At 41.1% G+C, this 17786-nt stretch overlaps 1 protein-coding gene across 1 annotated transcript; it reads left to right on the top strand.

The window, feature by feature from the left end:
• Positions 1-641: 641 nt before the first annotated feature.
• Positions 642-16736, top strand: GEMIN7 (gem nuclear organelle associated protein 7). Its single transcript, XM_086938457.1, has 2 exons — positions 642-2513; positions 15534-16736. Exons 1-2 carry the CDS (start codon positions 669-671, stop codon positions 15924-15926), a joined length of 2238 nt encoding a protein of 745 aa, XP_086794583.1. The 5' UTR covers positions 642-668; the 3' UTR covers positions 15927-16736.
• The last annotated feature ends 1050 nt before the right edge of the window (positions 16737-17786 follow it).

Below are 17786 nucleotides of genomic sequence, written 5' to 3'. Positions count from 1 at the left end.
TTGTTTGAGGATATGCTCCTTGTGAAAGATCAAAACGTTGTCACTCATGATAAGTTTGCTAATGGCTGAAGTGGGTAGTCCCATTGCTCAATGCTATATGCTGTAGTGGGTGGAAGAAAAATAAGCATGACACAACACAGACCAATGGATGAAGATGGCTGGCTGAAAAACGTAAAAGCAAGCATGTTATACATATAATTTTAGTTAAATCAAAAGTTGTTGCCTAACGCCAGACCTAAAGATTGGGTATGCCCTACAGGATAAGATAAAATAACTTGTGTTTTTCCATAGTCTCTAATTCCTCTGCAGATATCATATTTTATCAATTCTGTTTGGTCATCTCTTCATCAGACCTTCGTTTTAAAACTAAGCCAGTGTGTAAATATTGCAGTAAGGCATATAGTTATAAATTGACTCACAGGTAGAATTGGAAAGTACATCTTAACTGCATTTTTGAGAATTAATACATCAACTGTCATTCTTTTCAGTTACATATTACCAAGACGAATATTTTGATGGAAGGTGGACTGCCTGGACCTCATCCAGTTTTCGCTTTGTGTACCAGAAGACACCTGTACAGACTATTGCTGTATACATTTCCAGAATTCCTTGTGCAACAAGTTTTAGGGAGCCAGTGAAGCCTTTTAAAGGTTGGCAAGATCAATAAAATGGAAAGAGGTGATGAAGCAATGGTATTCCCAGGTACCAGTTCCATCGAAGGAAGCAGTCTTTCTTTTTCTTCATCTGAGAAAAGGAATCGAATGTTTCAGGCTCACTGGAAAGAATCTTGGCCATGGCTTATTTTGAAGGAGAGCCAAGGAGAAAGAGCAAAAATGTTCTGTGATATTTGCCTTAAATACCCTGACATAGCAATTAGTCACTCCGGGTCTGGAAGGAATGCCTTTGTGAACGGGTGTAGCCAGTTACGCATTGAGTCAATAAGAGCACATGAAACAAGCAAAGCACACATGGCATGCTTTTTACGAAACAGTCCGGGGTTGGAAACCTCTTTCAAGGCACAAAGGCTTTTGAAATTGGACAACTTCAAGAAGAAAAAGAGCCCAAAAAAAATCAGAAATGAAACCGCAGCAGAATCCCAAGGCTCTAGTCCCAGTGGGAAAGACAACATCAACTCTGCTTTGTCAAACAGAAATCACGAGGCTGGGAAAAGGAAGCGAGCGTTTCAGGCTCGGTGGAAAGAATCTTGGCCATGGCTTGTTTTGAATGAGAGGGAAGGAGAAGAACCTAAAATGTTCTGCAGTGTTTGCCTGACCTACTCTGATGTAGCAGAAAGTCGTTCTGTGTCTAGTAAGAATGCCTTCCTGAGTGGATGTAATCAGTTCCGCATTGAACCAATTCGGGCACACGAAAAAAGTAAATCTCACACAACATGTGTTTCATTATGCAGTGGCGAAATTAAGCATTCAGTTATGGACCCAAGCCTTCTTAAAAATGAACAGACTGCACAAGATAAGCAAGCAGCTGAATTTCCAGCGTTTAGTTCCAGCAAGCAAACAAGCCTCAGATCCCCTACATCAAGAAAAAACAAAAAATATGATTCTGAGAAACGTAAGCGGGTTTTTCAGGCTCACTGGAAGGAATCTTGGTCATGGCTTTTCCAAAAGGAGACCAAGGGAGAAAGCCCTAAAATGTACTGCAGTATTTGTCTGAAATACCCTGACTTGGCAGTTAGCCACTCTGCATCTGGTAAGTGTTCCTTCCTGAGTGGATGTGATCAGTTCCGAGTCGAACCAATCAAAGCACACGAAACAAGTAAAGCTCACAAAATGTGCCTTTCATTGTACAACCAGGAGATGGAAAAAACAATTGACCCAGCTGTGGCTTCTGATACAGGCAGTGCCAGCCCCAATGTTAAGTCTAGAGCGCAATTACTTATTGTTCAAGCTTTGCAGAAACTTAAGGAAATCGAAAGGAAAAGATTAATGGTGCTGTTTACTAATGCTTATTGTATTGCGAAACAGGGCATGCCTCTATCTGACATGGAAATGTTGTGCAGTGCTATGAAAACAGCTGGTGTGGATTTAGGTGACAATTACACAAATCGAGAAAAAGCCTCTGAATTTATAAAATGTGAAGCAGAAGTTATTCGTCAGGACATAAAGGAAATTGTTTTTAATTCAAGGTTCATATGTATTGTTGCAGATGGGGGGAGCGCTGATAGTGCCCTTGTTGAACAGGAAACCGTGCTGGTTAGGGTAGTCAATGAAGGAAAGCCCTACACCGTATTAGCAGACCTTGTACCACTGAAGCATACGCATGCTCCAGGTCTGATGGATGGTATTGTGAACGGCATAAAAAAGATTTCATTGGATTTCGAACAGATGAAGTCTTCACAATTTCCAGGTCCAACACTTGTGTCTGTAAATTTTGATGGTGCTGCAGTTATGATGGAATCAAAGGCTGGTGTTGCAGCACTGCTAAAAAATGACATACCATTTCTACTACCCTTCTATTGTGTAACCCACAAGCTTCCGCTATGTATTCTCGATGTGGTAAAAAAATCGACTTACATTTCTCAGTTTGAAGAAACATTGAAATGGATTTTTAAGTTCTATTGGAAAAACTCTAGCAGGAGGAAGGATGCAAAGAACATTTCAAAGATTATGCAAGAGAATTTTGCTCGCTTTAGTGACATAAAAGAAGCAAGATGGGTTTCTGGTGAAGCAGGGGCCTTAAAAGCAGTGCAGCATGACTTGCACACTGTTGTTGTGCACCTTGAACAGATTGGCACGCGGAGTGATGAGTCTTCAGCCAGGGCAAGAAAATACCTATCTTCAATCACCAGTGTAAAATTCATCACAGCCCTGTACAGACTAAGAGATATTCTAGAAACAGTATCTCAGCTTTCAGATTTTTTTAAAAGGGATAACATTCTTTTATTTCATGTCAAGCCTGCTATAGAAAGATGTGTATCAAAATTAGAGATCTTGAAGAATGATCTTGGGGATAACATGCAACAGTTTTATAATTTGTACCATCCAGAACAAAGGATGTTTGGGGACCATGCAAGTGATGGCTGGGAGATCCAGTTGTCTGGCCCATGTCCTTCAGCACCCAGCATAAGGGATGTGCAGCTTGTTGAAAAGGTTATTGAATATATTGATGAAAGATTCTCACATTTGAATTCCATGCCATATCGTGGGTTCCAGGTGTTTGACTACACAATATGGCCAGAAGGCACAGAAGAACTTGAAGCCTATGGCAAAGATGACCTTCATGGAATCTTGATGCACTTTGATGTTCTTTTCTCCATACAGGAAAAGCTGGCCATCATAGAGGAGTTTAGCACACTTAAAACACACATGCACAACTTCAACAAGAAAAGCATACCAGTTGAGTGTGCATATTCTACATTACTAACAAAACACCCCTCCAATCTGAGTAATATTTTGAAGCTTGTGGAGATGATGCTCACTATGAGTGTGTCCACAGCTGAAGCTGAACATGCATTTTCAGCAATGAATGTGGTTAAACACAGACTTCGAAGTCGACTTCATCAGTCAATTCTCCAAGACCTTATGCTCATTAAAATGGAGGGGCCTAAATTTGAAGACTTTGACCCCTGCAGAGCCATTGAGTACTGGCTTTCATCTCGCGGTACCAAGCATGTGAGAGGTCATAAGCGACCTTATGATCTAGTGGAATAAAAGTTGTACATTTGTGTCTTCTGTACGTGTCACTTTAATTTATCCCAACATCAAAGAGCTGAAAAAGTTTGCCTTTAATAAAGAAGACAAATGTAATTCCATACTTAATGTTGTCATTATTACCAAACACTCACTAGGGGCCTGTTAAAAAAAAGGTAAATCTTCACTTGTATATTTACACCCAGGTGCATGTGCAGATTTACAAATTTCAGGAGTTCACAATTATTTCCAGAAATACACCTGGAAAGCTGTGCGAGACATTTGCAGTGAGGAGACCGAATACTAGGGCACAGATGTGCTGCATTGAGCCAGGGTGTCTTTGTGTATGGTTTGGATAGAAAATCGATTGTCTCAAGGGAGATAACTTTTTCACTGGACTATTTTATTCCCAACCCTTTCTTTGAGGTTGGTTCATCATAACTCCTTTTTGAGATGTCTAATGTGTTCTCCACCTGTGTCGCCATTTTACTAACTGGGGGGAGAGGTTCCAGGAATGTCCTGTCTCTTGTGCTCTCTTTAACGTGCTTGATAATGACTCATGTTATTGTTGAAGGACAGAATAGCATTGTTCTGTTGGGGAAGGAGACTGGGTCGTTTCTGTTGTATATGGGGTGCACGCTACCAAGAGGACTACAAAGTCATGTGGCTTTACCAGTGAGCCCTGATGAAGAACATCAACATTGTCTCCTGCATTCTATTTTTGGTCCCACTTGGCTGAGTCAAAATTTTAGTTAACATGTTTCTGGTGCTCTTTGGCTGCAAAAGTAACTTACAACAAGTCCTACTTCCTAATCTTATCCTGAATCCAATTGTTAAGCGTAGTTCTTGGGACTCTTGAACCACATTCCACCTGCTACCAAGGTCCTGCACTGTATGGGTCCTCAGCCTGGTGCTTATAAATGTATTAAAACCAGTAACTTGGTAAGCAGCCCTTCTAGTGGCTATTATTTTGACTTGCAGAAGTAGTAGTTTGCAACCTTGTTCTTACAATTTATGAAAGAAGATCTTTTGTACACCGCCCTTGTTCTTCCTGAAGTATTGCTTGATTTCCAGCATTCCAATGAAGCTTTTACAAACCTGTCCTCTAATGCTCAGATGATGCTTCATATGTGTAAAGGTTTTCGCCTCTTAAACTAGACAACACTAAAGTTTGGCTTTTAATTGCCTGTGATAACTTCTCTGGAAATTAGCCCTTCAAAATGTCATTTGCTCATTGGATAGTCTCTTGCAACTCGGAGGGCTACTAGTTTGCTGTTTTGCATTCTCTGTGGGGACATTCGGGTGCACATTTTACGGGTACACTGGGATTATGCAGCTTTTCACCATTATGTCCTCTTGAAAGGTATTTGCAAAGCAGCCATATAGGACATCTTCCTCTGATCAATAAATAATACATGTTGGATGTCCGTTTTCAAACTTAGGCCCAGTTTGTCCAGACTGTTCTCAAAAGGCGGTTTCATTGAGCAAATATCTCTTAAGATGTTTCATGTTCAGTCTAATTAAAGTGTTAAAAAAAGGAGAGGTTTTGTTGTACTTTTTCCTATATCCATTCACTATATCCATTAACTGAAGTAACAGCATGGGTGAAGGATTTTTCCACTGTGGCGCTGCATTTGTTGTTTACTCTTTAAAATAAAGTAAGTATTGGTACATTGGTAAAATAACAAGGCTATTTACCAAGCATTGGCAATGCCAGTAGGTCTGGCTTTCAATGAATGTTGTACGGTAATGTGAAGCATCACAAGTAGATAGCATGGGAATTTATATGTATTTGTGTGGCAGCAAAGATCTGTAGGATAATATTGGTGTAGGCCAAAAGATCAGGTGACAGTTGCACTGTCAAACGAGATCTAAAAATGCATGTAGGTTAATGATTACTCTCCTCCCATCTGTGCTGGTGCCAGAGATAAACATTATACATCTTCTAGTTATTGAAAGACACTAAGAGCATTACATCATATGTCTGACCCTGAAACGTCAAGCTCAAGCAGCTGGATAAATAAACAAAATTATCACAGCGACGTGGAAGGCAAGAACTTCTGCCCAGTCAAAACATGTTCTCTTGGCTTCTAACAAGTGAGTGGAGCTAAAGCCCCTCTCCTGGTGATTCTAGCATAATTGTCTGGTGGCAACAGCTCTGTCAATCCATACCATAAAAGTGTTTGAGTGCAATGACAAACCTACACTGTTACTTTCTGCTTACTGGTGGGCACATTGTTGTTTAAGTAAAGCCTTGGATTTTGGATGTAATTTAGTCAGCCACACTGGGTGATGATCATTGTCAGCAATTTAAAAGGTGTGAGCCCTTTTTGGAAAGACCTTAGGGCAACCTGTTGAGTCTGTTAAGGAACAGTCAGAAAATTTGTTTATATTATATCCGTATGAAATGTGGCCAGTAAGCTCCTACTACTCTGTGTAGCTCAAACGCTAATGCAGACCTGTTTTATTTTATACAGCTGTTGTGTGATATATGTGAGAAGGAAATATTTTATTTGTGTTTTCAGCAAGATAACATTTAAGAGTTAATAATTAAAGGCTTAAAGTTCTACATTTTGGAAGAGTACTTATTAATTTGTCTTTTTGGTAAGGAAAATTACATTGAAACTAATAGAAAATTCACATTGCTCTTCAACCGAGGAAGTGGGTACTCTAAAAGATCTTGTATTGAGGGGATCATGATTGAGGTGTTTGCAGATTAAATCACGCTAATATTTAATGAAGATGTAACCAAAAGAAGGATCTCATTCCCCACATACTGGAGCAGGTATGATTTCCTTCCCATGTTTAGGTCTCGCCCTCGAGACCTATTGTCGTCGAGGTGCCTCTCAAGGGAGACAGGCCGGGGCACGCGCGGCGATTCTGGTCTGTGGACGCGCACGTTCAGCCCGGCATTCTCATGTCCCACATTCACATCGTCAGCCTCTTGCCTCTCTCAATTACGTGCACACACACACAGCCACACTCACGAATGCGCACACACACACACACGCATGCACAAACACGCAGGCACCCCCCCCCCCCCCGTACTTACCTGACGATACTTGGATCCTACCTATTCAGGACTGCAATGGAAGTCCAGAGTGCAATCCCTGAGTGTAGCTTCTCGTTTTTTGTAGCCCCATGTATCCAGAGTAGACTCCCTCTAGTCTCCTAGGGAACTCCGAGGTGAAATCTGGAGCTGCTTATTGGTTTAGGTCGAGGTAGCGTTGGCGATTCCGGTTGGGGTGGGGTGTAAAAAAGGCGACAGGAGCTGGCCGCGCGACGACAAGCGCTGTGAGCCCATACAGCGCCGACGTCCGCTTCCCTCGCGTTAGCACAGGACTGTGCACGAGCCAGCCGACAAGCGCTGTGAACGCATGCGGCGGCGTGCGCTTTTTTAGAATTCAGTCAGACCCAGAGACTACATACAAATCTGTCAAAAACTCCACAAGGGGTTATACCCTGTTATCTGAACTAGGGGACTCTGGGTGTTGTTTAACCCTAGATCCGACACAGAGGGAAAGGTCAATCCCGTTTCGTTTTCGAGCAGGTATGGTGTGGTATCTTTTGTGTTTTGGGAGAGTGCAACGTTCCTTTGGCAGCACTACAATGGCTTGTCCATGTGATGGGTTTTTCGGCCAATCTATGTTGCATTTTAAGTTGTTTTGCAGTTATTTTCGATTGTTTTTTGCCTTGTTGTTTTCTCCTATTTAGAACGTCCTCCGCCTCCGTGTACGTTAAAGGGAAAAGTCGGGACCCAGTTTCTTTTTTCTAGACTTTCCTTTTATCTGTTTCCTAATGTTAGCTTGTTTGATAGCTGTCTAGGAGTCCTTTGATGGCGGGCCAAGGTTATAAAGCTCTTATGTAGCAGATGTCCTTTTGAAGTGATTAACTGAGGCGACCTAGAATGATATATATCATTTATTTATAAAAAATATAGTTCCGGGGTTGAATTTAGATTAAGCCACCATCATTTTGGTAATTTTGTGTTACACTAGTTGCGGGAATATCCCAAAATTACGTAATTTCGAAAATTTGGATAAATAAGCGTTATTTGTGATGAAATTTACCCTGAACAACAGAAATCGAGTGATTGTTTTCTGCTGTGCTTTTGCGGAGTGTGTCCTCATGCCAAAAATTGCCGCGAGGACGCATTTTGCACTCAAATATAGCGCAAAAGAAAGATTTGCATTTCACATGTATTATTTTTTTTGCCAAACATGTATCTATTTACACCAAAGCAAATTATGAATATTTCGCAGACCCCTAACTGAGTGTAACTTGAATGATTCGTTTATAATGCTCCCTGAGCGAAGTCCTGAAGTGCTGCGTTATTTTTACCCGACTCAGGTGGGCGGAGTTTTCACCACGTGCTAGCGCTCGTGCACGCGCTTCGGGGACTTTATTGCCTTTTGTGAATAGCGCTCTTTCAGCACAGTTTCTGCTTTTCTGTAGGGTCAGGCTCTTTGTGTGAATTGGAAAAGCGCGGTGTAGCGGGCCTTTGTGCGCGCTGTCCTTTAGAAACTACTGTGGAAAACAGGAAAGAGAGTGAATAATCATTTGCCTTTCAGTGCATTATTATAAAACATACGTCTTTTTTTCCTTTCTCTAATCTTCCCCCAAAACAAGATTTCGGAGTGAAGACCCCACGGGCACAAACTCCCACAGCCACGCTAGTTTGGCCAGTCCAGGCTAGCGCTCAGAAGCCACTTCAGGGGTTGTTCTCTTGGGAAGGTGTCTTCCTCCTTTAAGCAACCTGCACACGAAGGTCACAGCTCCAGTTTACCTTACTCGGGGGTCTTCAAACTTGGGGCGGGGCCTCAAGTGATGGGGGAGGAGGGGGGGGCAGGGGGCTGAGGAGAGGGGGGGGGGTGCCAGGGTCTTGCAAAAATAAGCATTATGCTGATAGCGCTTTGTTTTCAGCTGAATAAAATGAGCAGAAGAAAGACGCTCTGTAATGGTCCATCACTAACATCTTTTATCATTTATTACCCGGGAAAAGGTATCAAAAGGGAAAGGACTCCAAATATTCTTCAAAACACCCCAACCTCATTTCTATTGATCACACTGTGGATACTTGTACAGGTTAGTAAGGCCTGCATAACCAGAATACTATGTTTGGCAATCGTGCATTTGTCTGCATTTTTGAAACAGTAACAGGACTTACCTGCAATGTTTAAATACGTCTCGGCATATTAAAACATTGCCAGTTTAATCGAATGATTGTGAGTTTTTTTCGAAGGGGAGCCCGAGATATATATATATATATATATATATATATATATATATATATATATTTTTTAAATTTGCACTAGAAGTGGCGCAGCATTAAAATATTTGAAGACCACTGCCTTGCTCTGAAGTAATCTGGACTCCGCTCCAAAGCTAATTTCAGAGCTTTCAGTAGAGATGCATTTTAGCATTTTATTGTAATCTTGTTTCTCTGTGCTTAGCCCATAGTAACTGGAATTCTAATTAAAAAAAAGTTTACAAGTTTTGGTACATTCCATCATGTGTTATTCGTGCATGCATGCCCATGCAAAGACCAGAGAAACTCGTTGTGTTTTTGACATTTCTAAAACAAGCGCTTTGTACCAGCAAGGGCCCACCCTGAACCCGTAAGTACTTTACTGAAGGCAGGTTATTCCCAAGCGCCCCAAAGCCTTTATTATTATTTTTCATAATTTTGAGACGATTCGCGGGATAACATCTGTACTGAGCACGGCACCCTGCCCAAACCCCCTCAAAGGAGTTTCGCACATGGAACGGATTTGCTGCGAATTTCACGAATATTTCCCTTTGTACGAAATATTTCACAGGCCTGTTTCGGTCTGTTTCATGAATATTTTTGCGTTTCGTGGTTGTAGTTTGCTTGGATTACCAATCACCATGTCATTTACGAAATTTTGTTTTTTACGGCTTTACACTTTACAGCTTTTTAGGTCGAGCCTGGGCAGAGCATGCTCTGCTCTGTGAGGCATGCTGTATTGAGGTTGGGACTTGAAGCTCCGCCCACTCGCCGCACACATTTTTTATTGGCTTGTGTCACTGTGCACTCTAAACTGTGGCTGTTCATTGGTCAAAAGGCTTAGAAGTTCCTCATTTGTCTCATTTTGTAACCTCCCATGGTGACACCCCATGTTACATGTATTGTTGCTCGGTAGGCTTTAATGACATCCCCAGACCACTATTTTCTCAGACCACTATTTTCTCTAATAGCGTTTTCCTGCCTGCTATTGTAGGCAGGACACCTCTCTTTTAACACTTTATTTCATTTCTATAGCACACTTTTGCAATGCAATAGGTATCACATTTGCGAGAGTTTAAGCTATTGGCATTGTAAAGACTGATTTGCATATAGCTGGGACTGAACTGAGGTGGCGAAGTGAGCTAGAGAACAATTATGGATTCAACACTGATCTTTGACTGGGGGTGACTGTCTGAAAAGTTTCAGCGCTCCGTCCATCATCTCCTTGTGTTTGCATTATAAATGACAATGTTTTTTATTTATCTGTTAACGACACATAAATAGAAGGTATTGCCATTTACAATGCCAATAGCTCAAACTCTCATAAATGCGAGACCTATTGCATTGTAAATGCTTGTTTTGTTGGTCCTTTGAAGCTTATAGGTCACGCCCAGTTGTAACTAATTTGAAAGGTGTACACAAAGAACAGTGGTCAGTTGCAGAAAATGACTACAACCCCAACCACCTCATTGCCTACAGAACATTTGTTACCCATCTCAAAACCCCTAACTTCCGAATGGGTTACTGCTGATGAACTCCTTATTCCAAAACGTCTGAAAGGGTAAGCCAGGCACCCACACTTCCTCAACATTTCAAGGCATTAACCTTGTACTCGTATTCTTTCCCTCCTTCTTTATCAACAGTCACTACTTTGTTCTTATTCTCTCCAGTGCATTTGAGTCCTCTTTCCAAATCATGGGGATTGGATCTATATTGCCAATTAAATCCCCACTTCACCGTCCTCTGCAATGTTTTGTTCATTTACAAGCACTAATCTCACCAAGACTAAGTTCAAACTTAGCCCTGAACTCTCTTCTTAGGACTTGGAAAGGGATATGCTTCTCTAGGCCTCTCTCTGGCTGAATGAATGCCTCTCTACAGCCAGCAGATTGATTTATTATATACCAAGACTGCTCACATCTCTACCTAACTGGCTACCCCTGACCTCACTGTACACCACGTTTGTCTGTATCTTGTCTTTGTGCTGTGTGTGGTGGTGTATTGTGACAACATGAGTGTTTGCTTTCTTTTGTGAAACTGCTGCCCATTTTCTCTTGTTTGTATGGAAGCTCAACAAACGCGTCTTTGGATTTGTCTGTTGCAAATGTTATGATCTTATTTGCATACATCCCCATCTTTGCACACCCGTACTTGTGGCCTTTTTTGTTATTTTGATGTGTAATTCAGAGCAGACCAGTCGGAAATACTCTCTTGTGTACATTTATTCATTAGACTTGCACAGAACAAATGATATTCTGATAGCATTACAAGTCTGTGGGCTAATTATTTGTACTTGGGTAAGAGCAGCCTGGCCCTGTTACGAGAGCAGGTATGGAGCTCAAAGTACATTGTACGAACTGTACAAGTCTGCTATATAAGGCGATGTATAGTTTAAAGCCCCGACCACCTCAGAGAGTTAGATTGCCACATAGCCCCTCAATTGCTTAGAGCCCCAAAAGGACATTTCAGTTTGTATGTGGTGATTTACCAGCAAACTAGTTCTGGTGTTTCTGGTAAGTCAAAGGAATTTCTAAATCTTGATAAGCCCTATAATGTGGCAGCGGATCTACCGCTGTGTAGGCATGACACTGCCCTGAGGCAGCATCGATAGGCTCTAACCCAAACTCCACCGATGAGTAAAAGGTCTCAAATGCATATGCTGCATGTGTAGCTATTACAAAATTAACTGCCCCCTCACAATCCGGGACACCTCAAGCATTGAGAAGGTAGGAACTACTTCCCTGTAATTGGCCCAATCATAATATGTGCTGTCATGGTGAATGGATTCATTAGAAGTTGGAATACAAGAATTTGAAAACCTCAGAATGGAGAATTAACTTTTAAAAGTAAATTTTGACAAACCTACAGACATAGGTGCTCCCTTACTACCAGTAGGAGGTAACCATGTTTACTACGGACATCTCTGTAATTAAATAATAATGGTTCATGTGTGTGAAAAATAAACTCCTCAGGGCGTAACCATAAGATACAAATCCCACGTTGGGCTCCAAACTTTGCATAAACTATGACTCTTCTTTCCCACCCACAGGTGACCCAGGTGAATTCAGTTCAATACACCAACACTGAATGTAAAAGGCATGTTATTCTATCCCACAGAACCTCACCCAATACCTTGTTGGAGTAGAGTTATGGCTTTTGGGTTACTCAATTCCCTACAATGGGAGTAGGGGCATGATGGTAACACATACAACCCTAGTTTGTTATTCATAATATATTTCACACACATACAAAGACACTGCACAAAGAAGAATACACTTTTTTTTAACTAAAAGCATTCATTCTAACAGAGGAAACCTGTTTCTCAGCAGATCTAAAACAGTTGCACAGAATATCATAAGAACAGTAAGGAGGCACACTGTGAGCAACTAGAATAAAATAAAAATGTCTAACATTTTAAAATTCATTTAAAGCCTTGCACTCTAAAGCTTCCTTCTATGTGCTACACTAAGAGAACATGGAAAGTAAATCAGCTTGCAGTCTTTAGTTTCCTAGGGAGAAGAGATGCACAGCATACCAGGTTGACAGCAAGAGCTGTTGTTAACGATGGAGGTGTGAAGGTCGTGTTCCCTGCAAAGGGAAAACGTGCGCTGCGGTAGTTGCCTTACTCCAGAACTTTGCTTTATCAGTAGCAGGCGAGATGTAGCATCTTAGAAGTGCCCTGGCAGTAGGTGATACGAAAAAATTAAGCGCCCGTAAATATGCAGACAATACCTTAAAATAAAATGTCTATTTTTGCAAATTCAAGTTCCAACTAACTAAAACGTGGGTGGAAAGAACGCATTAAAAATTACAGGTACCACTAAGTGGGATAACTAAGGAATATTTAAACAGAGGGAAAGGGAACACGTTATCAAAGCACATTTTTTCTTTATTTTTTCCTCATTTCCACAGATTACTCCGTGTGTCAGCCCTGATGATGATCCCTTAAACAGTCTGGGGATTGGAAACGCTTCGGGATGTCTGTTTAATCCACAAGGGGGTATTAACTAATTTCGGTCTCTGGAGAGGGTCCAGTGTACATATATATCCCCACAGAAACCTAGTACCTCACCCGTGGATAGTTTCTCTCTTTTAGAAACAAAGCCAAGCATAGGGCGTGTTAGAGAGAGCTCAACCTATTATTAATACGCTCAATGTGTACTGGTGGAATTGTTTGTAATGTACTGTATTCATGTTTCACAACTTTTATGTGTTTTTCACTATAAGTGTAGAGTTTTTATCTCCTGGTTCTTTCATTTAATAATGAGTTGTGTACCTTTGAATGCCTTACTGAAAATTCAAGTGAGTACAAAAAATGTGTTAATTATGGCAAAATGTTAATCATGGTACAATGAATAACAGCATTGTTACATAGGCTGCTGAAATAAATAGCAGCCTCGAAAATTGGTGGACAGGTTCTTCTTTTTTCTAAAACTATTTCATGTCCCATCTGGCCCCCCTAATAGACGTAACCCCCCTTTAGATACCCTGGCAGTAGGTGAGGCAGTCTCTGTCTGAATCTTGTGCCATAATCTGGGCGAAGGACCTCTGCTGCCATTGTATATTAAATCTTATCGGAGATTGGAATTCCGGACATAAATAAGGAAGGTCTGACTTAGATTAAGTGCCTTAAGGTGTGCATCTTAGACGTTTCCTTATGAACATATGAGGTGAAAGGACATCAATTCAGATTACACTATTTTGTTTATAAGTCTATATTTATTTTTAGTTGACATAGTGATAAGTAGGCACTTGTCCCAGACTGATGTCTCATCAGGTGGTATATCTGTGTCATTAGAATGATTGAACACCTTTACAGATCTAAGAAAGATGAGGTTAGGCGACAAAATTAGCATCAGTGGCGGACATGAAAGTGATTCTGCATAAATATGAAGAAAATGGTGAATCCCTCTCCCTACAATTGAGGAGAAGGCGACCTCCTTTACCTAAGAGGAAGTCATGGCCTACTTAAAATGGACTAGCCTATTTGTGAAAAGTTACAAGACTCAGGACTGTATGACAAATTGTAAACCATTAGGTTTCTTCATGAAGCCCTCACCCACCAACCTAGTTGGTGGTATGCTTCATCATCGGGCCAACCCAGTGACACCGAATGTGTCCCGGGTGTGCTTTTACGCCTGGATACAGCGGAGTTGTTGTGTTGCTGAGTGTGCAGTGTGAGTGACATGAAAGTGAGATTTAAAAAGCTATACAGTGGTCCCAGCACCCGAGGGGATAACTAATCTTTAATAACTGGGCCTTTGTTAGCATTAAAAAAGGCAAGTGGATGTAAGGGGAGTATATATTAGGACCGGTTGTTCCGTCACGGTGACGGAACAACAGGTTTCCTGCAGGTCCTGACCGCCAGAGCCGGTCAACTCCTCTGCCGGATTTCTCCCTGGGGCATTTGCGGCAAAATGCCAGCTAATGCTTGGAGAGGGAATCCCCTCCCACACATATAGCACCTTAGCGAGTGCTTCACATTTTTACAATTAACACACCCACTTAAGTATAGATTGCACCATCACTTATTCAGTGGTCCTGAGGAAAGCCAGTTTTACTACAAAGGCCTGGCTGAAACATGTACACCACACCTGGATGTAGGAGGTCCTAATATATACTCCCATTACATCCACTTGCCTTTTTTAATGCGAACAGAGGCCCAGTTATTAAAGATTAATTATCCCCTCAGGTGCTGAGAACACTGTATAGATTTTTAAATCTCACTTTCACGTCACTCACACTGCACACTCAGCAACACACCAGCTCCGCTGTATCAGGCATAGAAGCCCACCCGGGACACATTTGGAGTCACTGGGTGGGACCGATGATGAAGCATGCCACCAACTAGGTTGGTGGGTGAGGGCTTCATGAAGAAACCAAATGGTTTACAATTTGTCATACAGTCCTGAGTCCTGTAACTTTTCACAAATAGACTAGTCCTCTTTGATTAACATATAATACCCGGGGATACTGACTAGCTATCTAGTCCTCGCTCCTTGAAAAACGGCCTACTTAAAATGGAGTCAAACCACAGGACTTTACGTCACACTATCTGTTCATGGTAGTGTTTTGACTGATGATGGCAGCTGTGATCTTTGAACCATAGCCGTGATGTGCAATAAATGGTTCTGCTTGTAACATATTGCCAACTTTTTATTTTCTACTTAGACTACTGCAACATTGAAACACTAAAAAAAGGTGGCAAACAGTTCCTAAAATAGAACGTGGCAATCAATCTAATGTTAATGTTGTGTAATTTCTTTTTCCACAGACATATAAACAGTAAGGTAGCTCTCTGTGCAAATGTAGATCATTTCAGTTGATAAGGAACAAAATGTGCAAAGCTTATACCTAGTAGACAGGGCTTTCTCTTTATAATCCTTTAAAAGATTGGTAATATATTTCTTGGAGGCCAAAACCTCCTTCGAAAGGCATTGTGAAAAGAACTTTGAATCTCATGGTGTTACTCTTTTAAATGACTTTATCATGGCACATTGAAATTCTGTAATTCTCTGCATCAAGGTTTGTCTCTGTTGTGCTAAGGAGTTTCAGCAGTTAGCTTTCATATCTTTTACTGTATTCCCTCCTTTAAAGTAATCTCCTTGTTGAGAATCTTTTTTCTTTTATGTCTCCAGGATCTTGCCATGAAAGTGCCTGTCGCGGTCATCCGACTTCCGCGTGGACCAGATGGCAACAGCCGGGGTTTTGACCTTAACACTCCCCGTGGACAAGCACTGGCTTTTCCTAGCCTATCTGCTTCTACGGTAGATACTGAGGACCTGAAACAGTCACAGAAGGCAAGGGCAGTGCTGAGAGAGCACTATCTGCGCAGTCTACTTGCTATGGCTGGAAAGATGGTCTGCTTTACCATGTATGAGAAGGGGACTGTGGAGGCCCGCTTTGGGACATCAGACATCGATATCCTCAACTTCCAAGTATCTGACCTGCAGACTCCATTGGGTGTGCAAAAAGAGGCATTGATTCGCTGCTCTGATGTCATCTCGTATGCTTTTGAACTCTCGAACTAGTGTCTTCCAGTTGTGTGAAAGATGCTAGATAACATGTTTGTGGGATTGTTGACCGAGATTAATGAGAGGCAGGAAGGATTATAGGAAGCATGTTTTGGGGTGCATGAGTGCAGTGAATAGTTAAGATTGGCAGGTAGTGAAGCATGAACTGTGTCTACCTACTAATAACCGAATTAGAAAAAGGAGAGGCAGATCACAATGAGGCAGGTCTAAAAGTTTTGGTTCTTGAAAAAACAACAGGTGAGGCCATGGTGATGTTAGTCATTAAAGTATTATGGTACCAGACTGTACCATTGAGGAAAGTGTGTATGCCACTATCTCTCTGCAGAATCATATAACCAAAAGACCGTCTGAGCTCCAAAATTGACAAGTTCAGTGCCACCACAGGCCACAGTTGGGGAGATGAATCTGAACATAACCCAGCATAATGCCACTGGCTTTTAGTGTCACTTTTTTAACTCACCATCAGAAACAAGGCTTAGAAGCTGGTAGTATGACTGAGAGGCTGCGGGTATCAATGTTTGGCCTATAAGCTGCAGTGGCCGAGACAAGTTATTCAGAATAACTGGGTCAGATGTTCCAATGACCAAAGGAGCAAATGGACTGACCTCTTCCTCAGTTTTCTTTTTTCCACTGAGAAAAGGTGGCAACATTTTCTTTCAATTTGGGCCACAATAGAATCTCCCTACCTGTACCAAACGGCTTTTCCACAAACTATGTCATTGGCAAATGTCCACACACCCAGACCCTCAGCTTTTCCAGAAAGTACCATATATCCATCAAGGCACCTTGGTGGATGGCAAAAGAAAATACCCATATTCAGAAAGTTGCATTACGAGTTTGGTTACCACAGACTTGCTTAATATTTACAGCTGAAGTACATCACTAAATGTACCATGTACACATCAAGGCAGGCTTATAGGTGAAAATTGCTTTATAAGATTTCTATGTAATGTTAACTAACAAACTCACTTTATATTTGGATTTAATGTTTGTATTGAAATACATGTGGAAGAAAAACTTTGTGTGTGATCTCAGTCTTTTCTACTCAGTATTGCACAATTGCTATTTTAGTTACATAAATCGGAGCGAGTATACAATTAATAGCTGGACAATATCTTTTATTATGCAAACACAAATGTTGCTAATTTAAGTAGGCACTGGTGAGAAGAATGGCTGCCAAGTTTCTCTCAATTAGTCGGAACTGTGGTGCTCTTATCTCTGAGTGCATTCCTGTTACCTTGCTACGCAGCATTTGAAAATGTAAGTTCTGCGTTTAAAGAAAAGGCCTCCTTTCTAGCACTGATTTAAAAAGAAAAAAAATTATGGAAGAGATTTACAGCATATTTCCTTCACAGGCTGATTTTTCTTCAAAGCTTTTTAAAATAATGCATAACATACATACTCTTCGTTAAATATTTTGTTGCTTGACCTGTCAAACAAGGGCGCCACAGATCAAATATCCCAAAATCAAGAGCGCATGTTCGAAATATATGGGCAAATTGTGTGTATATAATAATTTATATAGAGGCTAAACTGATCTGTTAAAAGACGCTGCTAAGTTTAACTAAATGGAAACATAATATTTGCTAAGCTCTAAAGCGTTAAACTTTGTTATGGTATGTGTCTTTGTAAAGTGCACTATCACCCGCAAGGATATCTTGGTGCTGACGTTAAATAACCACCCATTTTTAGACACTCTTGAACATAAAATTATGTAAGTCCGTTGGTTTTGAGTTTCGGCCAGCCATCCTTCAGTATTTCATGAGGTCCATTGTAGGAAAAATAAATTTTGACATGTTACCGCAAGGTCTGCTTGAGCACTGATTAATTACATAGTTTAAATGTGCTTGTACCTTT

Source organism: Lissotriton vulgaris, chromosome 9 (genome assembly GCF_964263255.1).
Source record: "Lissotriton vulgaris chromosome 9, aLisVul1.2, whole genome shotgun sequence".
Lineage (NCBI taxonomy): Eukaryota > Metazoa > Chordata > Amphibia > Caudata > Salamandridae > Lissotriton > Lissotriton vulgaris.
The sequence above is the reverse complement of the archived record's forward strand: the minus strand, read 5'-3'. Positions and strand labels throughout refer to the sequence as shown.